General features: G+C 44.9%; 1 protein-coding gene across 3 annotated transcripts in view; it reads right to left on the bottom strand.

The window, feature by feature from the left end:
- SETD3 (SET domain containing 3, actin histidine methyltransferase) overlaps positions 1-25,685 on the bottom strand; it is a 76,878-nt gene that overhangs the window by 1,636 nt on the left and 49,557 nt on the right. For all 3 annotated transcript variants that reach the window (XM_040256964.1, XM_040256966.1, XM_040256965.1), the window contains exons 7-12: positions 12,897-12,955; positions 11,930-12,044; positions 7,090-7,164; positions 5,989-6,155; positions 5,020-5,105; positions 1,656-1,816 (exon numbers count right to left, since the gene is read on the bottom strand). In XM_040256964.1, coding sequence (XP_040112898.1) covers positions 1,656-1,816; positions 5,020-5,105; positions 5,989-6,155; positions 7,090-7,164; positions 11,930-12,044; positions 12,897-12,955 — 663 coding nt within the window. The remainder of the gene's footprint in view (positions 1-1,655; positions 1,817-5,019; positions 5,106-5,988; positions 6,156-7,089; positions 7,165-11,929; positions 12,045-12,896; positions 12,956-25,685) is intronic.

Raw genomic sequence — 25,685 nt, 5'->3', positions numbered from 1 at the left:
GGGACCCAGGAGGAAACTTTGAAAGCACAAATAAAACCTTACATTTGCTTGTATCATATGAATTACAAATTATAAAAAAGCATTAAATAATTTAAAAATTTATCTTCTAATCAATAATGCCTCTTGACTCTTGGTAAGGGTCAATGTGTTAAATAGAAAAATATCAGTTAGTTAGATTTGGCTGCTGCTGTTTAGTCGCTGTCGTGTCCAGCTCTTCTACAACCCTGTGGGCTGTAGCCCACCAGGCTCCTCGGCCCAGGGGATTTCCCAGGCAGGAATCCCGGAGTGGGTTGCCATTTCCTTCTCCAAATGTCAAATACTCAATGATTTTGCTAAAGAATTACAGTAATTTACATTTAAGAATCTCTCATGAGAAAAGATGCTCAACATCACTCATTATCAGAGAAATGCAAATCAAAACCACAATGAGGTACCATCTCACACTGGTCAGAATGGCCGCTATCAAAAAGTCTACCAACAATAAATGCTGGAGAGGTTGCAGAGAAAAGGGAACCCTCTTACACTGTTGGTGAGAATGCAGGCTAGTACAGCTACTATGGAGAACAGTGTGGAGATTCCTTAAAAAACTGGAAATAGAACTGGCATATGACCCAGCAATCCCACTGCTGGGCATACACACCGAGGAAACCAGAACTGAAAAAGACACGTGTACCCCAGTGTTCATCACAGCACTGTTGACAATAGCCAGGACATGAAAGCAACCTAGATGCCCACTGGCAGACGAACGGATAAGAAAGCTATGGTACATATACACAATGGAGTATTACTCAGCCATTAAGAAGAATGCATTTGAATCAGTTCTAATGAGGTGAATGAAACTGGAGCCTATTATACGAGTGAAGTAAGTCAGAAAGAAAAACACCAATACAGTATATTAACATTGCTGCTACTGCTAAGTCACTTCAGTCGTGTTCGACTCTGTGCCACCCCATAGACGGCAGCCCACCAGGCTCCTCCGTCCCTGGGATTCTCCAGGCAAGAACACTGGAGTGGGTTGCCATTTCCTTCTCCAATGCATGAAAGTGAAAAGTGAAAGGGAAGTTGCTCAGTCATGTCCGACTCTTAGCGACCCCATGGACGGCAGCCTACCAGGCTCCTCCATCCATGGGATTTTCCAGGCAAGAGTACTGGAGTGGGTGGGTGCCATTGCCTTCTCCATATTAACACATATATATGGAATTTAGAAAGATGGTAACAATGACTCTATACACAAGACAGCAAAAGAGACACAGATGTAAAGAACAGACTTTTGGACTCTAGGAGAAGGTGAGGGTGGGATGATTTGAGAGAATAGCGTGTATATTATCATACGTGAAACATGTATATTATCATACATGAAATAGATTGCCAGTCCAGGTTCAATGCATGAGACAGGGTGCTCAGGGCTGGTGCACTGGGATGACCCTGAGGGATGGGATGGGGAGGGAGGTGGAGGGATATTCAGGATGGGGGACACATGTACACCCATGGCTGATTCATGTCAATGTATGGCAAAAACCACTACAATATTGTAAAGTAATTAGCCTCCAATTAAAATAAATAAATTAATTTTTGAATAAATAAAAAAGAATCTCTCATGAAACATCTTTTAAAACATGACAAAGCACAAATCGTTGCTTGATCAACCGAATCACCTCAATGGTTGTCTTGTATGTTTTTAGAAGAAGCGAGGCTCGGTCTTCAAGAAATGCCCACAGCCTGACCTCGTTGTCCCAGCTGACAGGGTACTCAGAGTTCCCCAAGGTGAAGATTCTGTCAATGGCACTGTCTCCCAGCAAGTGTTCTTTCAGCTCCTCTACAGGAAACACAAACAGCCGTCTGTTAGGGGAAACAGCACTACTTTCATACTAACCAGCGGCCACCTCACAAAACAGCCTCCCCGCAGCGTCCTCGTCCGCGGTAAAGTGCTCCCTTCTCGCCGGTCAGTCAGAGCAGGGTCAGAACCTGACCTGTCTCAGGGAAGGAAAAAGCGGGAGGTATTCTTGATTGGCATCTAGATCAAGCCTTGCTTGGCCAGCACTCTGCGTCTCGTTGTTTTTAAGAGGGGTCCTGAGAGTCTTTAGATGGTTTCAGAAGATGCTTCTTAAAGACCATCTGGAGAGACACACCCCTTACTCTGAGAACACCCTTCCCGCAAACCGTGAGCCCAGTCACACCAATTGGGTAGAAGAGACATCCAGGTGAGCAATGCACTCAGGGAAGACAACAGCACAAGAGCCCAGTGACCCTTCTAGATTGAAATCTGAATTTAACAGTTCCAGTAGCTGACCTGACCAAGCTATCTGTCTCATCTTGTAACAAACCACAAAGTGAAACAAGAAAATGGACTAGAAAAATCTTAATGAAAAAAATGTGCCTGTACCCCTCACTTGTCAGGCATTTAAATAGGAATTACAAATAACACAAGTGCACATCTCAGTTACCTTCAAATACATGTAAGAAGAGGAAAGACTTCAGCAACTGCTCTGAGCACTTTATCTCCTGGCACATTATCTTCGAAAGACCAAAATGTGCCGATCCTATTCACGCTCAAGAAGCATACCCGTGCTTCTTATGTAATTATGAGACAGTGTCTCTTTCAGAGCAAAATGCCCCACAGCTGTCACTATTTACAATTCAAATGGAAGAACTTCTGCTGCCAGCAAACCAAACTTTTATTAGTATTAGTGAGAATGATTCAAAGAACGCATCAATTGTCTTGACATGACAAACTGTCTCTCTATGACTACAGAGAAACTAAAGAGAATCAACGAACCTAAAATGATTCAAAAGCAGGGTTTCTTTTTTTTTTTAATAAAATAGAAGTTAATCTAATATTCAAAAACAGAAATTTATTAAGTTGCATTTGTTAGCAAAAGATCATGAAAAAATTGAGGATTTTAACGTTTTGAGCCTATAGTTTTATTCTTTGTATAAAGAAGATAAACTTCTTGGGTGGAAGAAGTATCTTTTTGGAAGTCCCCAATACTAAGGTTCCTATCTTTTTTCCTTCCTCAAACTACCCGAGTTTCACCCTTTATGAATGCTGGGAAGCCAAGGAGCTGAAGCAGAGCTTTCTCTCTGCTGCTTTTCAGTGAAATCTGCCTGACTTCACACACCTGGAGAGATGAAACCTAGAAAAGGCCATCCACCTGCCTGCGACCCTTGGGAAATGAACACAGCCTCCAGGAGCAGGCTTCCTTCCCCTCTTCCCTGACTCACAGACCCTTCCTGGTTCCCTGCACTCACAGGGCTCCTCACCAGCCCCCTTTTCCCCCCACCCCAGCCACCATGAGAGCATGGTTTGGTGGCCCCCAGCCTGGCTCCGTGGTAAAGACCCTGCAGCGCTACGATCTCTTCCGTGGACTGTAATTCCTGCAAACCTGCAGGAGCCACAAGGGGGCCCATGGCACAGACTCTGAGTTGGCTGAGCTGGTACCAAGTCAGGGTCACTGCCTGTGAGCTGAGTGGCACGTTCCTCTCCTCATGGCACAGGAGTTTCTATGTCAGTCAAGTGGGAAGCTCTGCCTCCCTCCCACAAGGCGGCTGAGAATGAACAGCCTGTGCCACAGTCCTCTACAAATGCAGACTCTGACACGGTTGGATAATCCAAGATTATCCGTAAGTTTTCTCCCAATGCAGTAGAGAATTATTACAAGAGCCCCACATAGAGTGGGGCTCCCAGATTCCAGGGGTCGTCATCGTCATCACTGCTCTTAGTTATAAGCTTCTTCAGGCCGTGAACTGTGACATGTGACACTCAACTCTGTAACCCTACCTTATATGCAAGAAAAGCCCACAGTTAACCATAAACTCGTGTCCACTAAACTGGAGTGATGGCTCACCACCACACACAGAAGCATAAGCTCTCACTCAAGTGACAGGGAGTCCAGAGCAGTGTGGCTGTGAACGAGGGATGAGGACCATCGTGCGTGTCTCTGGGCTCTGCAGTTGGGGTCCAAGTGGCCTCTCTGTGCTTCGGGACTCAGATTCTCCCACCTCCATCCTGATGACCAGCCAGATCCAGGCAGCACTTCTCTGGCTGCGGACATGAAGACAGGGAGCTGGGCGGCAGAGCCCAGCAGGCTCCCTCCAGGGGCTGGCATTTCTGCTCCGGCCCAGCTGCCCTCACTCCAACGCTCAGACAGCCTCACATTTGTCTGTTCAATCAGGGGGCACTCGCTCGCTTGCTCACTCTTTCCCACCCAATCTGTTGTGCACAGGATCCAAGGTGCTTTACTACAAGAGCAAACTCACACACAATTAACAATGGAACCTCAGGACCAGGGGATCTGGAGGAGCGTATTTTCCGATGAAGGATGAAACATGCCTGCAACAGGTCACATCTCAGTACTAGAAACCCCAAATGGCTTACTTGCAGAAACATACAATCGATGCTCAATACTATATATATATGAAACTCTTTTTGTGCCTGAAGTAAGAGGCTGTTGACAAGAATATTTTGCAGTTTAAACAGGTTCTGTTTGCAGTGTTCTGTACTCCAACTGGATGCCTGGCATTAAAAGGCCTGCTGGCAATTTTGGATCCAAACCACAGAGCTGGTTAACAGATGAAGGCCTCTGGCCCACACAGGCCCCACCAACCCCACAACTTCAGTGACAACTGGCCCCTCACTCGTCCAGATGAATTAGAGACATCAGACCCCATGAGTACACTGAGGCTCTGTCGTCCCAGGTAAATAAACACATCAAAAACTTCCGTCTACGAATGTAGAATCTGATACGGTTAGATAGTCCAAGATGTTATACGTTTTTTTCCTAATGCAGCAGAGAATTATTTGTTTATTACAAGCGAATATTGGCAACACATCGAGGATTTAATAAAAAAACTTCCAGGATGAAACATCATTTTCTTCTTTTTCCAATATTACCGTCTTACCTCCTCCCCCAAAGTGCTTTAATTTTAAGCAGTTTTATCTTTAATCTGAATCCCTCTGCCTCACACTTCATGAATTAAAAAAAAAAAAAGTAAACCTTTTTTTTTCCTGAGATGATTTACCTTCGGTCATGCAGAAAACTCGGAGAAAAGCCAGCAGCTGGGCGGAGATGGGTGGCTCCGTGAAATGCAGGGCAAAGACGCTGGAGCTGACGAGAGAAGAGGCTCCATCAGTCCCGGGAGCCCACTCCTGCCCACCCGCGCCTCAGGGAGATCTCTAAGCCTGCCCTCGGGGTGGTGACCCTCAGGGAGCACCAGGCCAGCTAGAGTCCCCCGTGCTTCTCCCCCGAACTCTAAATACACAGCGTTCAGTCCTGGCAAGATGCAGCAGGGCTGGGCCGGCCCGGGAGGAGGGCAGGGACCGCCACTGCCAGCGGTCGCCAGTCTAAGAGCCTTCACCTCAGGGGCACAGGACACACTAGAGAACCGAGCACACCCACGGTTCCTGACAAGAGGCTAACAATAATTTACGCTGAGGTCACATTTTAGTCATTAATCAAATATTGACAAGTTCAATAAAAAAAAAGGTCTAGATAATCCATTTTCATTAAGAATGGTTCCTCCATTCCCTGGAGAACCAATAAATCATAATTCTTGTCTTTCTCATTTTGCACCTCAAATGCAAGAAAATCTTAAAAAATTTAACCAGAAATTCTTGAAATCACTGAGGATTGTGACTTCATTACAGAAACTAATGGTGGCAAAGAATTAAATGAAACAAATTGATCCACGTCATTAACCTTTTCAGGGTGAAAGGCATTAATGACATGGAGGCACTGATTTAACTGAAGGAGGATTTCAGGCCACATACCCTGGAACTGACTGTGGATGCTTTCAACGACACGATTATGTTGATCTGAAAACGCTGGTAAACCACCATACATCTAACGGTTTAAATTCGCAGTATAATAGGGATAAAGGGATTAAGACAAACTATAGCGGAGGAGTTGCATTAACTCGCCAATTAAACACTCTGCAACTGCAAGTATTTCAAGGACCACAGGAGAGAGCTGACAGGCTGTGTCTACGTACGTTGGGATGCCAGCGCGAGCCAGGACCTCGGCCTTCATGGCGTAGAGCCGGTCACTTTTACTCACTCCAAGCTTTATTTTCACTCTGTCGTGTGAATTATTGTCAAAGAAAAAACCACTGTGGATCACAAACTCTGCATTTGACCGAGTGCCATAAAAAATGTAAATCTGAGATGCAGTAAAGAAAAAATAAAGGGATATAAAAGAAACTTAACATCCATTCTCAGTACAAAGCAGGGCAAAGGGTCAGTTCTCGTACATTTACCGGGACTTTACACTAAGAGGACGGACAGCCCTGGAGGAACCACACCCGGTGCTGAAGGCCCGGTGCAGCCAGGTCGGGCCTGCCAGGGGAGAAGCGCCCCCCCAGGCCTCCCAGCACACAGAGGAGCCAGACCCCGTCCCGGCCTCTCTCATAACCCCGCCCTGCCCAGGCACAGCGATACTGTCCCTTCACAACTGCACGTTACAGTTCACCATGTTCTCCCCTCCTCTGACCACCAGAGTGTCTGGCGGAAACCCGTTTTTAGACGCTGCGGCAATTCTGCACGCAGCAGAGGGGTGATGAACTTTCCTCCGACACTTGGTTAGGCTGACACTTTTCACTCTGTCTCTGCAAGAATGTCAGTGGCCTGTGTCAGTTCCTGCTCATGGCTGACAAAGTACAGGTGTTCTTACTTGCATATCTGCAAGCGGACTGAGAGGCTGAGCCCCGCCCACCCTCGCCTCAATTATTACTGAAAACAGATTCAAGAGAAAGTGTAAGACAGCTCTTGTGGGTTCCGATTCCCTTATGGTTTTGCCACTTAAATACACAGCCTCCGTATAAAGAAGGTTCTAATCCACAGAGAAAGATATGAAAACAACGCAGTTTATATAATGGAAAAAATCTGTTCTACTGTTGTAACACAGTGTTGATTTTCAGTGGACAGTGTTACATACAGTCGGGCAGTTGTGCAAATCTTTCTCCCTGGCGGGCCCAAAGGTCCCATGCAGAGCACGATGTGTTTATCCTGGCTTTGGGTCCTAGAACATACTCCTTAAACAAGCCTTAAATACAAATCTCACACAGTGTGAGCTGAGGGTCTCGGGCGGAACCCACCTGCTCTCCGGCCCGGAAGTCCTGCAGGGCCACACACTCGCAGCGGTCGTCCTCCAGGTTGTAGCCGGTGGTGATCTGAACACGGGAGGGAGGGGGGACAGGATAGCGTGAGTGCTCTGGCTCAGAAGGGCCTTTTTTTTTGGCCATTAGAGGATAAGAAACACCCAAAGCTACTTAAAAGGGTGCATTCGGCCCTGCTTCATCAAACTGAGCAGAGTTATTTTATTTTCATTAATTCTGTTCACACCAGACATCCTCTTGGAAGACCCCAAACCTGCACTGAGGGACATACCCTTCAGAAAATGTACACATTATCCCTTGCTGTTCTCAACCAAATACAGTTATTCATTACATAGTTACCGCCTTTGAGCCCATCCACCCCCAACCCCACAACACAGGACAAACGCTCCCCAAGGATGAAGCAGGATCCTAGAATTGTGAAAGTGAAGTCACTCAGTCATGTTCAACTCTTTGCAACCCCAAGGACTGTAGCCCACCACACTCCTCCCTCCATGGGATTTTCCAGGCAAGAATACTGGAGTGGGTTGCCATTTCCTTTTCCAGGGGATCTTCCTGACCCAGGGATCAAATCCAGGTCTCCAGCATTGTAGGCACAGGCTTTACCGTCTGAGCCACCAGGGAAGCCTGTAACTGACTTGCAAATAGCATCTTTTTCTCCTATTTGGCCACTAAGAACCCAATGAGAGTCTTCTACTGGATCAAGAATCAGGGAAAAGAAAAATCCTGTTTCCAAATTATATACATAGTTTACTCTAAAACTAGAGAAATTCAAACTTTCAGACAAGCAAAAGAAAAACAGAGCAAGTTAGGCGCATCCTATCCACTTTCTTTATGCTGAAAGCTATACTGTGAGTTTCTAAACCCCCCAATCACTGACTACACGGAAAACCTGCATCTCTCATCACTCCTGTCCTGGGGGCAGGGGTGGGGGCGGGGGCAGGGGCAGGGGAGACAACATTGTAGGCCCGGCACTTACACCCCCACTTAATTCCCTGGGCCTCAGCTGGTCAGCATGTCACCTTCCAGGTCGCCCTTTGGATTCCATCTGTCTAGTCGTTCCCCTGCTTGTTCGTGCCCGGCTTATCATGTGCAAAACCCTCCCAACTGGTCTCAAATTCCTGCACCGTCCCTCCTGCATCCCTGGGGATATACATTGTTGACTTCTTGTTTACAACCTTTTAGTGGTGCTCTCCTTTGCCTTCATAAAAAAAGATCCAAATTTTAGAGCAAGGCCAGTTTTCAAGGAGCCTTGTGCCTCCTTACGGCCTCTGGACCTGCCACTCTGGCCACTGTCCCCGCTCCCTCGTGCTTGCAGCTACCTTCAGCCCCTGTTCAGCCTGAGCCCTGGCCTCTCTGGAGGCCTCCCCTCATCCCACCTTCCCTCCATGCCCCCCAGAACCCCTCCCACCCCACAGCAGTGCATTTATCTGTGTACCTGCCCCTGCCAGCCAGACCTGCAGCCGAACCCTTCTCACCTCGGGGCCTGCGGCTTGGCTCACAGTGCCTAACACCCAACACTGCCCCTGCCCTCCACAATATCTGCCTGACAAAGCAACCTCGGGCGGGGGAGGAATACGGCCCCCCAGGGCAGCCCCCCATATCTTAAAGGGTCTGTGTGTGTAAACTCAGTCACTTCAGTCGTGTCCAACTCTCTGTGGCCCCATGGACTGTAGCCCGCCAGGTTCCTCTGTCCATGGGATTTCCCAGGCAATAATACTGGAGTGGGGTGCCATTTCCTCCTCCAGGGGGTCTTCCCAACCCAGGGATCGTACCTGCATCTGCTGCATTGGCAGGTGGACTCTTTACCCTCTAAGCCGCCAGGGAAGCCCTAGAGTGTCTCTAAATGCTCATTAATAAGTCTGATCTCCCCATTCTATCCCAGGGAATCAGAGTTCAAGACAGCTTCATGTGCTATTTCCTAATAAAGGTGTCAGCAGCTCAAAAGATTACTTCTGAGTCTAGGAAAAGGCAGGCCAGACAACACTACTCTCTAAACCCAGCATCCCCAGAACCAATGGCTGAGTAGACACACACCAAGAAATCTGAACACTTGTGATCTGCAAAGACCAGTGAGAAACAGGAAAGCGATCGGCACGTCATGAAGCCAGCTGTCCCAGCTCATTCCACTCACAGACCAGCTTAACCCTGGATAAAGGGAGTCATGGCCTGAGGAGGCAGCGGGGCAGTCAGTGCAGAGGCCCCACGGTGGGTGTGTGGCGGTTCCAGGGTCACAGGCCAAGCAGGCACTTTTCTGCCACTGCAAACACCTGGGCTTCCACCTTGAGACTGAAGCCTGATGTGCATCTAAATGTTTCAGACTTTTCAACACTCAAGCGAAAGGCCTTGGGGAAGAACCTCCTTCAGTTCTGCCTGAACCTCCCAAAGCCCTCTCATCCTGACTCTCAGAGGCACGACTGAAACCCAAGGGCTGATCGTCCAACATGCTCAACCTGTGGGCACCAGTACTGGGGCCCCAGACGGCTGGGAAGCGGCCTTCTCTGTATAAACGGACCGACCTCAGGGAAGGGCGGGGAGCCCAGCGCCCCCCGGTTCTGACCCAGGCACACAGAATTCAGATACAGCTCAACAGGACGCCTGGAGCCTTGTCTGTGTGCTTCTCCCAGCGGATGGGAGTGGTTCCCTGCGCCAGACTCCGGCCAGCCCGGGGCAGCCACCCAGCCAGCCCCTTCCTTCCTCACGACCTTCCTCGCTGCTGCTGGCTTGGAATCACTGTCACAGAACCTGACTCTCCCATTCCCGCCCCCGTACCCAGGTACAGGCACGCTGTCAGAAGCGCACGGCGTTGCCCGGTTACTGATTTCTGTCTCCTCCCTCAGTAGCAACCAGATCAGACAGACAACGGCTGTCAGGACAGACACACACAGAGAAGAAATCTACTGTCTGAAAAGCTGAGCCTTAATTTAAAATACCTCACTTTAAAAAAGAGATTAACTGTTCAGATGTATGACATGCAACTTCACAGTGTTAAAATAGATTCTGAAATCCTCCCAGACAGAATTTCCCATGAAGTCTTACAATTACGATGGCAAACAGTTCAACAAAGGTGCAGCAGAAAGAATTAAGTATGTGGAGAAAGTAACCACTGGAAGGAAAAGTACTAACATCTCACATGAGCCTTCTCAAGGTCAGCAGTGCTCCTCCCCGGGCTGCGGTGGCTTAAAGATTTGGCGAATAGTGTAGAAAAAGACAGCATGAGCAGTCATCATCAATTCAGTAATTTTATTACGAGATAAACTTTTTTTTTAACTTTTAGGGGGGAAATGTGAGTAGTGTACATGAAAGCAACATAAAACCAGTCTGTGTGTGAGCGTGTGAAGAGGCAAAGGCATGGAGAGATTCTCAGGAAGCCAGCGGCCAGCTGCCCAGGAGCCACCGAGTGGAGCAGACCACGGGGCCTGGGACCAGCAGAGACCCTGAGTCTCACCTTGCAGAGGCTTCTGCTCTGTTTCACAGATTTTGTTTACAATAAATGTGTGCTTCTTACATTTTGGAAAGAAAAGAATAAACCCCAACAATCAATCAAGTCTAGGAACCAACGTCTTAATCCAAAAGAAGAAAAACAAAAATGCTACAGCCAAAGATTAAAAGCTACTTGAAAATTTTTAAAACTTCAATATGATGATCAGTTCAAAACAGCTCTGAAAGAAAAGGAAAAGAGTAAAATCTAAAATTTTATTTATTAATGAAAATAAATGATAAAATATGCTAAGAACACCTCAAAACGGCTAATTAAGCATATCTAAATTAAGGCGAAAGCACAATTAAAAAGTCTCGTTATTTCTTCTCTACAGTTTGAGAGTGTACTGGCTGTTAGACCTTCCCAGATTAGCACTAGGGTGTTCTATCTTAAGTGTTTGGCAAATGTTACATGTGTTCTGGCCATTTTGTGGAATTACATGTAAAATATTCATTTGCAGCATTTTTCTAATCTATTTATAATACTGCTAATAATAACAAAGAAAGCTGACAGTGAGAAAAGATGAACAAAATGCTAATCAAACCAGTATATGATTATAACATACAAGTTCAAAACATCCTGAAGTTAACTATCTTTCCGACACTGATTTCAGGAAACCTCTCTCAGACACCATCTCTGCACGGAGCAGCACTCTCTTCTGTGGCTCACGGCTGAAAGCACGCTGAGCCACAGAGGCAGGCTCCTCTGCGCGTCCTGACTAACCATCATCATGGCATCTCTCTGTCTCCTTAGCGTCCTCTGAGGCCAAGTACACCTCCCCCACCCCAACGGCAGGGGCACCAGGACAATTAACACCAGGTTAATCGAGGGGGCCAAGGACATGTCCACCCATCAGCTGAAGGAGTGGGCCAGGGAACAGAAGAGAATCAGAGAAGCTTAAAGAACTGGAAATCAGTCAGCAAGGACAGAAAACCAGCAACACAGAAGCAAACAGCAGGAAGAAGATAGGTTTCTTTTTTTTTTAATAAACCAGTATTTTGAAAAGAATCAGGAAAAAGAAACTTTGGTTTAGCCTGTGGTCCTTAGATAAGAAAATGTATGTCTAGGCTTAGCACATAAATGCTGTTCATTGTGGCTTCTGAAACTGACATAAGACTCCCGTTTTCAGGATTAAGTAATAAACACAGGGAGAAAACCCTTAGCCTCTACTCAAGGGGGGCAGGGCAGGTGGCAGGTTTGGTTCCATTTGCTCCTCTGGGAGGGGAGGTCGAGGCAGCCCGCGCCGTCCCGACTATACGACCCAGGAGGGGCGGTGGGGAGAGTGACCTGAGGCAGCCCGCCCCGTTCCAACCACACACGACCCGGGCGGTGGGTGCTCACCAGGCCGCTGGTGTGGTTGCACATGTCCCACAGGGGTATAAGCGCGAGGGTCACCCGGGAGCCGTCCTCCGTGGGAATCTGGTTTTGTCGAGTCATAACGGAAGAGACCGCCCACCTGCAATAATCCGAAGAAAAGAGGCTGATTAGGGCGGGCACATCAGAGAGCCCAGGGCAGTCACAGGTACCTGACTTCTCAAAATCCTTTCCTAAGTTGCAAAGGTGACAAGTGGCCACCTTCGTCGTCATTTACAATTTACTTTTAGAGTTGGGGGGGGGGGGGCGCGGGGTGCGGTACGGGTATGGAAGGAAAGAAAGCCAAGGGCAATCAAGGAGTCAGCGGTTAAGGGTGGGGGGTGTTTCTGGGGGAGAAAGTGGCCTGGAAGGAGGGCTGGCTGAGACCAGGGCTGGCCGGTCCCCTGCAGGTCCCGAGCTGGGCGGCCAGGGGGACCCCAGGCCTCTTTCACACAAACGCTGACTGTTCCTACTTGGAGCCTCAGTGAAAAGCAAGCAATGTAACTCCTTTCTGATCAGAAAGCCTCTAAGAATGCTTCAAAATGTGGAATGCTATTTTTTACTATGCTGTGCACTACACTGAATCTTTTTGTTTAAAAAAAAAAAAAAAGCCCCTACTTCAAAGCACTAAAATAGTCTACTTAGAAAAAAGATCCCCAGGACCTCCCCACACTAATGTTAATCTCAGGCAACACTTGGCTACAACAACTAATACCCACCAATACAGGTTAGTGGAAATTTCCACATGGCTATGAAAATGCAGCTACTTACCCCAGCTGTCCGGGGTAACTTGGGAAAGACTTCTTTTTTTAAAAGGCTTTAAATGGTCATGCAAACCACTTCTTATCAAAGCTCTTTGCACTTCTGAGACCCCAAATTCACTTAGGAACCACCCTCCAGCACATGCCTCATCCACATACACACCCTCCCCCCCATCACCCTCCCACACACCAACCTGTAGTCCTCGTAAGTGAAGGAGTCCTTCAAGGGCAGTTTGTGGGCATGAGGATGGGTCTGGGAATGAGGAAGTTTTAGAAAGCAGAGGTGAAAACAGAAAAAGGGAAGACAGAAATCAGTCAGCAGAATTTCATTATTTAGCTGCCTAACGGATCCTAACAAGAGCCAAATGAAGCAGGAGGCGTCCAGCCGCGCTACTGAGGGCTCATCGTGCTATTATGCGCTCATACATCACTGTCAACTTAATTTGTTGTGCCCAGCAGCCGCCATAAATCTGCTGCTTGTATTCTGATACCAGGGCCCACAGACAAGGCACACAAATAAAATTTAAGGTGGACTGAGTTTACAAAAGGTAGGCACACCCACACGGTGAGTATCTGATCAACACAGAAACCCAGAGCCCAAGTCAGGTCCCACCTGCCTCCACATCCTGTCCCATACTGTGCTGGACAGCCCTTATGAAGAGTCCAAAGCTCTTCTTACCTCAGTAAAAGGAGCAATTAAAGGTACTCGAATAAACTGAAACTTCTCTCATTAATCTCTGACTTAAAATCATTTAGAAGGAAATCAACTTGTTATGTGCAAATGCATCACACACATGGCAGATGCAGCTCAAATACAGAAAATCAAGAAAAAATACAGTTCTGTAAATTATGAATTAAATTTTACAAACAAATCGGCACATTTAAACTTCACTTTTTTTTTCCTCTAGACAAAAGATGACTTGATAAAAATATCCCAAATTTCACACACTGGAGAAAATTTTAAACATCTCAGGTTCTCGCTCCATAATACTCTCCCCACACACACCTTAGACCTTTCGAGCACTTAAAAAACTTTGTCTCGATTAAGAAATTAAAAGCTTTAACGGTATAATTTTAATCTCTGGTTTCCATTACAGGCTGATAGACAGATTGCAGTAAGTGATCAAATGAGCAAATGGTGATTTCTGAGGCACCCGTGCAATCGGCTGCACTGTCTCTGCACCGCTGTTAATGCATGAAGCCCCACGTAGCATGCTGTTTTTACTCTTGACGCACTAGCATCACAAGTGCACGGCAATTTATCACGGCTCACTGTAATGTACTCACTGGCACCGGCACGCAGGACAGGGGGCGAATGAGGCAAAAGTGGCTCAAACCGTAAATCAATTAAAAAACAAAAGCTGGTGCTCCGCGCGCAATTTTAGGCAAATTATATATTACAAGAGGCTGCCAATTGGGTGCTAGCTCCCAGGTGCCTGCTTCTCCCCTCTAACCCTCAACTCAGTTTTAACCCTTTGGAAGAAAAGTCAACATAAGGAAATACAGTCACACAATATTGTGATGTTGTGATAATAAAAATGTGATAATAATAAAAATGAAATTAAAGAAGATACAATTTAACATAAAAATAACCTATTGCCCAGGGGCATTATCTTGCTGCATTTTCTAAGTAGGAAGATGAAGCGATCCTGTTTCTGGTTCAAGCACAACAAAGATGGGAGGAGAAGCTTCTCATTACCTCTTCTTTGAATAGATGAAATGTAAGGCTGTGCTTCAAGACTCCTAAAGATGCTTTCCATTTAATTATGGAACTTGACCACAACGGTGCTCGCGTTTTTTTCTCATAAAAGTACAAATTCAGCAGATAGAACTTCCCTATACCCCAAACTGTGATAAGTATCACAGAAAAGCTTCCAAATTTTAAAGAAAGAGAATTCTATTGCTAGAATTTCCTTTCACTTATAATGAAATGAAGTTTCTCATAGTCTGACACACTAGAAATGTGGCACAGCCCATCTCTCCTCAAACTCTAGGAGGTGGGAAAGCATTGCTGCTTTTGTTATTTTAAAATATTTTAAGTTCATTTAACCTGTGTAATGCACTATGTTCAAAGTTGGTAAATTCCAACGCTAAAACCATAAGTATTAAAAATTTCACCCCTCCCCCTCAAAAAGTTTGACTTATTGGAGAAAGATGAGTTTTCAAAATTAGAACGCTGAATATCACAATAACTTGAGGAAGAATGCTCCAGACACTCAAACATCTTTAAATAGCTTTGGACTCTACGAAAACTCTCCAAACAAGGGCCACCTCCCTAAGGGCCAAAAAGATGGAAAATTAACTCTCAAAAATGTCTCCCTTCCCACTATTTATATACATTTCTCACCAAAAATACAAGTTCATGTTCACTGTCCTGACAGTGGTAAAGAAAACTCAAGGGAAAAAAAATGTGCAAATGCTTTCTGCAGATTAATTTTGAAGATTATTTTCGCTGTAGAGTTACGTAATATTTGCAGAATCTCTTAGAAACAGTTGTTCCTATGTGCTTAAAAAATAAGGTGTGCCCACTATACGTAATTCTGGTTTAAAAAAATATTTATATTCTGCCAAACACATTCACTTAACAGACTGAAGTGGAATTTGAGGCTATAGGGAAAGGCAAGTAACTGCCACTTCAATGGGGCTCTCACTACTGTGACACCAGCGCCACCTACTGGCATCCTAGTGGAATACATTAGAGCTGCAGGGTTCTTGAATTAACAGTACTTCTCAGGGTGTGAGGCCTTCAGAGCCACTTATCCTAAACCCAAACTGGGTTTATCCAGTGTGGTTACTAGCTCAGCTTCACTCAAGAGAAATTTGGTTTGTTAAAAATAAAAAATCTAACCTGCCCCTTTAGATTATTATATAATAGTTTTATAAGAATCTTAAAACATTCAAACACTGAAATAATTTGCATGGGTTAAAAGCATTTAACTTTAAATATAAGTATTTTCACACACCCTGAAAAAATAAACAGGAATAAGACATGTGTCTATTCCAGACATTGTTTAAACTCTGGACAGATTTTTTTTTTTAACACATTAAGTCTCAAGGTTTAAAAATACATCTTCCAAAAATTACAATATTAATCTGAAGTTACTTGCAAGTTCCTAAAAATGTTCTTGGATGAAACTTGCTATGCTTATACTCTATGGGGAGGATAACTGAACATTTCTCACTTTATAGACCAAAATCCTATAACAGTTTTGTTTATCTCCAGTAGAAGACAGTCCTAACGTGTACCTTAAAAACAGAAATCTAAATGAAAGCAGAAAATGTGGCTAATTGATTTAAGTTGAGATAGCTGTTTCCAGGATGTACCTATCTACACACTGGATGGTGAGGGGCTGTCTGGCTTGGACAACAGTGGCCCCATAAACACAGTTTAGAAACCAGCCATAGATTTTCTGCAGACTTTTAAAGTGATTGATATTTTCACTTTCTTATGCATTATAAATATTCGAAGTTGAGATATGAACAGTTGCTGCAGCTCATGGTGAGACCTGAAGCCCTACAGAGCTCACTGTTAAAAGAGGATTCTTGTTGGCTTATGTCAAGCCCAGCAGCCCAGGGAAGCCCTCCCCAGTCCCTTTTCTAGCGGAGGAGGCGTTCCAGATGAGACACAATAATACTGTACCTAGTACAAAATAATCACTGTGTTTGGGAAAGATTAATATCTAAAATCGTTTGTTTGGCTTCAATAAAAAGAAGTAATATTGCTAAATATGTAAGTATGACATTTTGAAGAATTTACCATATTGCATGGGTCTGGTAGCTATGCTTAAGGAAATTAAAAATCACTACAGTCAGCATATTTCATCCTTATTAAAGTTCTGTCTTGAACTATCACTCACATAAAACAAAAATACACCAAGAAGAAATTTAAATAAAAAACCTATGGATTACAAGAGTTTGAATATGAAAAAAATGAACAATATTCTGGCTTTAAAAAATTGATTTAGCATGCAGCTTCTCTTTATAGTCCCTTGATAAAAATGAAATCTCCCTAACAAACACTTAATAAAACCTGTCAATATCTCTAGAAAGAAAAATGACACAAATGCATTAAGTATTAAATACCCTTGGAAAAAGTCACATATTCCATGAATTTTTGATGTACTATCTTGACATTAATGTAAAACCTTGATATTTATAATTGACAGATATTTAATAAAGTATAAAAGAAGATGGCTGCTGTGTAGCATGCAAATTCCTCAGGTTGATCAGAAATGAAAGATACAGTCATGTACTTAAAACTAAATAAACAGTTAATATGTGCTGCACGAATCAGCTGCAGTCTTATTTTAAGCTCACACAACAAACCTTTGCAGAGAAGCAAAATAAGCAGAATTCATCATTATGTGAATTCCTAATTCAAAAGCATCTCGTATGTGAAACGGTTCTGAAACAGCTCTGCACATGAAACAAAATACCTTCGAGTTAAAGTTGGTTTTTGTTTTTAACATTTGACAGTAAACATTTCAAAAATAAAGATAAGCACTTTCAGAACTACATGGAGAGGTATTTCCTAAAACAATTCTTTAAAAAACACAAACACACATTTATCTGGAAGAAAGATTCAACATCCTCTAAGGAAATTTAAAAAAAAAAAAAAGGATTAAAACACACAAATGGTCTCTAGGACATAAACACTTCTCTAAAACTAGATCTTTACTTTTCTAAAAAATACTCATCTCTAACCTTAACCAGTTTTTATATGGAAACTGAGTTGAATACATTTAATAATCACCTTCCATGAGGCATTTAAATATATTAAAAGTAGCACAGTTCAAAAAAAAAGACTCCTAAATACTGTATTTTTAAAAATGTATAGCCTGCTATAATATATTATCAATTGTTAATTTGAAAAATATATACGGTAGTTCAGCGACTTATTAACGGTTCTGTAGTATCAAGAATGACCAAATACAATTTAGAAATTGCACCTAGTTTGCTCTGATTAAAAACCATAGCAGCAAGCAATTAGAACTTTCCAACTATAATACGTCACAGGTTGTATTTGGCATACATACTAAAAGGCAGGGGACAGGGAGGAGAAGAAGGAAATTTTACACTTAGAACACTGAGGTTCCCCTTCTAGCTCCAAAAGCAGGCTAATTAGAAGCAGCGTGTCAGGCAGCGATTTCTAGTAGGTCCGTCAACCCTCCTGCTCATATTTCATTTTCTAAGTGGATATAACACAGTTTAACAGAATGACAAATTGCAAAATATCTATTGAATCTAGAATTTAGTTTTGATGACCATAAATCAGAATCAAAGCACGCCTGGTTCATACATTTGGCTCTTGAAGGAAAAAAATCAATTTTTAAGACTTTTATTTTTAAACACACATTACATCCAACTCTTTAGGGAATTTTTCATCATAAAGTTCTCTGAACTCAATACGATCAAATAAATATATCAATACACATTAAATTTAAACCGCTTGCTTTTTGCTTATATATATATATATAATTTCTATGGCAAATATGTATTACCCTAAAATTAAAAATTTTATTTAATTAAGAAAATGAGATTAGTGGAGAAACATCAACACTGTTCCATAAATTTATAAAATTACTTTACAATGGAAGAATTTTTTTTAATTGAAACACTGAAATCTATAACCTACATCCAGTTTAGATTAAACTGAAATCTACAAAACACTGCAAAAAATATGCCTGTTTAAAAACTTTATTGGTTACCATTTGTATTCCCTGAAGAGGGGCAATCGGCCATGAATCAAATTTAGTCATAATCAATCTATACTTTGACTGTCAATCATTTGTTCACTCAACAAATATTCACTGACTCCAAAAAGAGACGAACAGGTTAGGGCTAGAAATTCAACACACATTGTCTTTACTGTCTGCCTTGAGGTGCACAGCACTCTGAGAGGCAGATGCTGTCACCACTCTCAGGGGGACTTGCCTGGCAGCAGTCAGATAAGCGGCTTTAAAAGAAAGGTGAAGCCAGAAGTAACAGCCCAGACACCCTCCCTCCACCCCCAGGCATCCCCGCTGTGTCGGCCCAGCCCTGTGCCCTTCTCCCACCGTGCACGCGCGCGCGCGTGCGTGCGTGTGTGTGTGTGTGTACACACACATATGTGCACATTTGGTTTATGTTTCTTGGCCCAAGGAGGCATGGGGGGCAGGGGCCGTCTCTTGTCTGACCACTTGGGGATCCCCAGTGTCCTGCGGGCGCCTCACTGCCTGCCCACCCTGGTGAGAGGCAAACACTCCACCTGCCCTTTGCCCTGGGCAGCAGGGGGAGCTGTCATGGTGCTTACAGGATTTCTTCTGCATGAACCCACTGTGGCCTCCATGACAAGTGAACAGACGAGAGGCAGCACCAGGGTTGCCAGGCAAGTTGGCTGTGACCAGATTACAGCCCTGGGATATCTGGTCTCCAAGTTCCTCTTCAGAGGGCCGTGCCCCATGGGCACCCCTACCACCCAGAGAAACCGCCCACACGCTTCCAGAGAAGCAGGTCTGGGTTTCCTCGCTTCTGTATTCCATCTCTTATGAATGGAGTATTTTTCTACAATAGGGCCAAAGGATCTTCTCTATTTTTTGTTTTCCCCATATCTATCTTCAAACACATTTACTCGAGAAAGCTCTACTTTAAAAATCTGTGGAATCTAAAAAAATGGTTCAGATGAACTTACTTGCAGGGCAGGAACAGAGGCACAGATGTAGAGAACGGACGTGATGATACGGGAAGGGTGCAAAGGGGATCAGGATGAACTAGGAGGCCAGGACTCACATATACACACTCCCACGTGTAAAGCAGATCGATAGAGGGAAGCTGCTGTATAGCACAGGGAGCTCAGCTTGGTGCTCTGGGATGACCCAGAGGGGTGGGAGGGAGGTTCAAAACGGAGGAGATACATGTATACATATAACTGATTCACTTCGCTCTACAGCAGAAACCAACACAACATTATAAAGCAGCTGTACTCCAATTAAAAAACAAGAACCCACTGAGGAGCAAAATGGACCAAGCCCAGCTGTTCCCTGTTCCAAATGGTCAACAAATGTCCCTCCAGCACACTCCAAAGCACCCCAGCAGAGGTACATCTTTAAACAGCACTGTCCTTCCTGGTCACCTCAAATGACCTGACCCCGAGCCTGTGAATCTGAAAAAGGGGCCAGACAAGAGACCTCTGTCTTCTAAGCTCTTAAATCTTTTGGCTTCTTTGCCTTTGACACTCCTCTCCCCTAAATACCTCAATCTACAGATCAACTTAACGACTCTAAACCATGATCGTACCTCTTTTCTGGTCTGCAAAAAGATAACAACTCCAAAGCAATATTTGCAACTTCTCAACTTATCACTAAAGAAACCAGAAACAAACAGAATGGTAAAAAGCAGCTATCATTTTAGATGAATATACCTGCATCAAAAAAGCAGGCTAGAATTATTTATCATCAGCTTCACAGTATTCTACTTTTTATTTCAGCTACTTTAGATTTTAACAATTCAGGATAGAGTCTGTGGACTCTAAGTAAATCAAGCTAGCATGATCGGAGTCACCAGGCATTCATAAGAGGAGAGAATTCTGACCACCACAATGAAGCCCATATTCTGGACTGACATTCAGAGATGGAAACAGACCTTGTCCCAGAAAAGGTCAGAGTCAGAGGAACTGAAAAGGAAGGAGGGAGGGACTGTCGTCCAGTCGCTAGGTCGTCTCTGGCTCTTTGCAACTCCAGACTGCAGCACGCCGGGCTCCTCTGTCCTCCTCTGTCCACTAGTTCTCAGAGTTTGCTCCAATTCTTATCCATTTAGTTGGTGATGCTATTCACCACCACAATTTGCTAAGCATTCAGTGCAAGGAACTCTTGTGAACTTGCCATGTACTATATAATTTAATCATCTTGCTTCCTAGGAAATAGGCACTATTATTGGGCCCACTCTATTGCTGCAAAAACTGAGGGACAGAGAAATCAACAGTGTGTCCAAGGTTATTACCCAGTTAATAAATGACAGGGACGGGATAATGGCCAGGCAATAGTTTTCTGGAGTTTACCGAAAGACATAGAATAATCAGCTGTCACACTTTTATAAATTAAGTTTAAGTTCTGATACAGTAAATACACTTTTTCTTGTTGAAATGCTATAAACCCTTGATAAATATTGCTCTCATTTAAAATGCAGCACAGAGGGCTTCCCTGGTGGCTCAGTGGGTAAAGAATCGCCTGCCAAAATTCAGGAGACACAGGATCAATCTCTGATCCAGGAAGATCCCACCTGCCATGGAGCAAGCCCAGACACCACAACCACTGAACCTGTGCTCTAGAGCCCGGGAGCCCGAGCTAGTGAAGCAGGTGTGCCTAGAGCCAGCCTGCGCTCCGCAGTGAGAGAAGGTACTGCAACAAGAAGCTTGTGCACCGCAACTGGAGAGCAGCCCCCGCCAGCCACAACTAGAGAAAGCCCACGCAGGGACAAAGACCCAGCACAGCCAGACGAGGAAATGAATAATAAAGTTTAAAAAGGTTCAGCACAAGCACAGAGATGTTTTAAGGACATTAAAAAGCTTGCTGCTGCTAAATCGTTTCAGTCGCGTCCGACTCTGTGCGACCCCATAGATGGCAGCCCACCAGGCTCCCCTGTCCCTGGGATTCTCCAGGCAAGAACACTGGAGTGGGTTGCCATTTCCTTCTCCAGTGCATGAAAGTGAAAAGTGAAAGTGAAGTCGCTCAGTCGTGTCCGACTCTTAGCGACCCCACAGACTGAAGCCTACCAGGCTCCTCCGTCCATGGGATTCCCCAGGCAAGAGTATTGGAATGGGGTGCCACTGCCTTCTCCGTTACAAAGCTTAGAGGCAGGCAATATTAGCAAAACTAAGACTGAATCTATTATTTCCAAATTACCAGAAAGGAAACCATATTTAAAGTCATTATCTACAGTCATGAATTCTCAGACCCAGCTTGACTTAGAGATCATCTAGCCCAATTCCCTGGTCATTCTGGACGTGAAGAACCCTGGTTCCAGAAAGCACACGTGTACCAAATACATGTAGAGATGTATACTCTTTTCCTTCAATACATTTTAAAACATAGGGGTCATATTTGGAATTCACTGTCTGGTATTTTTTTGTTCGTTAAAATTATGCCACATCGGTGACCCGACAACTTCCAATGCCACGTTATCTGGAACCCCTATCATTTCATGATAACTCTGAACAGCCTCTAAGACACCCCACAGCTTTAATCAATCATTAAGCCAGTATTATCTCCAAGTTCTTACACAGGCACTATCTCTTTGGGCTACTTTCAATTCTAGTTGTCATGGTGTTAGAAATGAACTTTGGTCCCTTCAATTTTCTGCCTTTCAGCCTAAAGGAAATTGAAGAAGTCACAAGCAGCTGGTGAGAAACGAACCCCGAGGTGTGCCACGGAATCAGAGCACTCACATATTTCAGACTTGGGATTCTGATAAACATGGGCCAACTTCTGATGTAATGCGTCGATCCGAAGGATTCAGGAGGGTCCCCACAACTGAGCAAGCCTCTGGAACCTGCACACTCTGAGGCACGTCAGAGGAGCCCACACATCACGTATGCTCCTTTGTCACCAGCTGCTGTGAGTTTGCTTTGGTAAACCCCAATGATAACGGAATCTAGGGGAAAGGTCCCTGCAGCACATAGCCAGCTGCTGGTCACAAGGGAGGTGGTGAGGGTGCGAGGCTGAGATCACAGCGCTGAGATCAGGGCGTCTCCACCACCCGACGGCACTGGGGTGTGAAAGAGAGAACACGGCCACTGGTGAGGGTGCTGGCCCCACTCCATCGCAGGACCCTCCCATCCCTTCCTTTCTGACACTTACACTGTGTTCAAGAGGGGCCCGTCAGAGAGAAAATCCCCAGCACTGTCTCTTTGCGTCCCTGTCAGTAGAGCAAAATTACAACCAAGAGGAGCAGCACGGAGGCCACAGAACACGAGGTGAGCACACGCCTCTTGTCCCACGGCCTGGCACACAGGACAGCTCCCCACACCTCCAGGAGAGAGGGACAGACAGACAGACCGAGAGAGAAGGGAGGAGGAGGCAGAGGCGAACAACACAGTGTCACTGGCAGAGAACTACTGCTGAGAAACGTGTAGGAACCTTTCTGTATCCTCGGAAAAGGGAACTTGCAAAGATAGCACCCTGAGATTTGACAAAGAAAACAAACATTTTAACATTTTTTGGTAAAAAACTAATACCCCCATTAAAATTGCAATAAACTGAATTACAGGCTATAATTTATTAGAGTCACAGTAGAATGTTATCACAGTTTAAGTCAAGACAACTCACTTGACTAACCAAATATAATTTAAAATGCCCATGCCTTTGGGAAAACTAGCTGAGAGCTTTCTTTTTGATTAAGGAAAATTATTTTATATTCCGCTTCAGTTGATAAAAAAAAAAATTCACTCTTGTTTCAAGAGTCCATAACTCTTTCAAGGACTGTTCTATCAAAAAATAAAAATTAAGAAAGTGGCACTAAGATGTCATTGGTATTTATTAGCTATTTCTCTACCGGCATTCAAATTTCTAAAGGAAAAGAAGTCATAAGAAAAATTCTTCTGTAGAATTAGAGTCTACCTTGAAACAAAACCGGGAATGAAACTGAGAAGGTTTAAGGGCTGATCAAGTTGTGCAAGGTTGTCTGCACCAGACTCTGCTTGGCTCCCACCTCTGAGAACCAGCCAACTGAGAGCCCAGCAGGAAAAGCAAGAAAATGCAAAGCTACTTCTTTTCCCACCAAAAAAAAAACTCCTTGCCTTATATTTCCGTAACTAAATGCTTTACTGATCAATAGTTACGAGATGGATTTCATTCTCGTTTTTTTATCAGAGAAAATGCTGTCTCACTTTCTGAGAATAACACCATTAAACACCATTTTGTTGGAGCAGTCAATATCTGAAAACGGATTTCCAGTGAGAGAACAGTTTAACCAGTGCACAGCTTTTAATCACTACCTATAAAATAGGCAATTATCAAATTGCTCACTTGGAGCCAAAAGCAAGGAATTGAATATATTAGCTTAAGTCACCTTTTGACGTAAGATGACTTCTGATTATAGTCAGAGATGAGAGAATATTTTAGAACTGGGTTTTGAAAACCAGGGCTAAGTCCTAACCCAGAGCCCTGAAAGTTGGGGAGCACTGCTGCTCAGGGGCAGGAACGGCAGTGAGAGAAGCGTGGGGAAGAGAGCCTGACGGGTCTGCAGGAACTCAGGGAGGCCAAGCAGGCAGGGCGGCAGGAGGGCCCAGGCAGGAGGCCAGGCGAACGGGACCCACCAGGGCGCGCTGCCGGCGGTGGGAGCACCCAGACCCAGGGGCCTGAAGATCTCTCAAGTGTGGAATATTCTTGGCAGATGCCGTAAGTGAAGACAGAGGGGACAGGACGTTATCTCAGAGGCACAGGGACGTTGTGTAAACCCAGGGGCTACAGCCAGGAAGGAAGGAAAGATGGGGATGGAAAGACTGCACCCAGAGCAATATCACAAGCCCCGGGCACGGGCCACTGGGCTCGACTTAACTGCTGGCCAGGACTCCTCAGAGAGACCAAGGGAGGCGAAGACACAAAGAAACTAAGAGGGAGACAGCAAGGAACAGGAGGAATGCCTGTCACCAGGTCTGAGCTCTCTCTTAGTAAAGCAGCAACGGGGGAGCCTGGGGGCAGCTCAGGGCTGTGGAGACTCTGAACCACCACCTGGGGGATGAGATGGTCAGCAAGGCACGACGAGCATCTCTCTGGCCAGGCAGGGGTTGGACTGTCTCGGAGCTGACGGTCACCTGGACACTCCTGATGATGCTCTTGGGCCCAGGAGCAGAGGCTGAGAGAGGCTGGCATGGAGGCCCGGGGTCTGCTATAAAGGGCAATGCATACGCCTCCTTCCTAACAGACGCGAGACGACAAAGGTTCAGATTTAGTCTCAAGCTACTCAGGCTGGGGAAGGCGGTGCTCAGAGAACTTCTTTCTAAACACTTAATGAATCTGCTGCAGAAAGAAAAAAACCTGTTTTCCCATCTGCACTTGCAGACGCCTATAATAAAGTGACATTTTCCAACATAGGTTTTTCTAGATCACTAGCTTTGTCAATTAAGACTCCATGCTCAGCAAAATGACCATTGTTTTTTTAGTCATCTTCTAATTTCTAAAAAAAAAAAAAAAGCTGCAAAACTTGGAAGTAATCTTATATATCCCTGAAAAAAAAATGTGATGTGGAAAAGAATTTCCCCAATTTTCACGACTAGTGTTTGGTATTACTTTCCAGAGTAGAATGATTTGTCTCCCATCCAGTGATTCACTTTGCTAACCCTAAGACAGTTTAAGATTCCTCTTATTTCAAATTGTTAGATGACCTCCAGTGACCTGTGCTTTTCTAACACAGAAGTCTGCAAAATACCACCTAGTACTTGACTTCATACTCTATTAAACTGCGCTTGAGTTGCTCCATTCATTCACTTAGTCACTCCCTTCTTCGGCAACTACTACCGAGCGCCTGCTCTGGAGTGAAGTGCTGTACCAGATGGGGAACAAGTGAACAGGATGTCTTGGCCTTCTACCCTCCTGGAGCTTCCTGTCTGCTGGGTAAGACAAGGTCACAGGCTGAGAGGAGGAAGGCAGAGCAGAGGGGTGATCCAGCCAGGCAGGTGGCAGGGGGTGCGGGGAGGCAGGAGGGGCAGGCAGAGGCAGCCCTGGGCTCCCCTGCTGAACCCGTCACATACGAGGAGCTGACCAACACAGACTGACCCCGGTTCACTGTTCCCACATCCTGTTCCCACTAGGGGTCAAACCCCAAGGGGGACAATCAGTAAGACAGGTTCCCCACACTCAGGGGCAATGACATCATGGCAGGTAGGCTGTCTAGATGGGCAAAGCACAATGTGTCATGGCAGACCACAAGCCGTGTGCTGGAATCACACCGAAGGGGTGGCAGACATTGTTGGGAACAAGATCAGGCAGTGACTCACGGAAGAGGGGACA

This window comes from Oryx dammah, unplaced genomic scaffold (assembly GCF_014754425.2).
Source record: "Oryx dammah isolate SB20612 unplaced genomic scaffold, SCBI_Odam_1.1 HiC_scaffold_16, whole genome shotgun sequence".
Lineage (NCBI taxonomy): Eukaryota > Metazoa > Chordata > Mammalia > Artiodactyla > Bovidae > Oryx > Oryx dammah.
The sequence above is the reverse complement of the archived record's forward strand: the minus strand, read 5'-3'. Positions and strand labels throughout refer to the sequence as shown.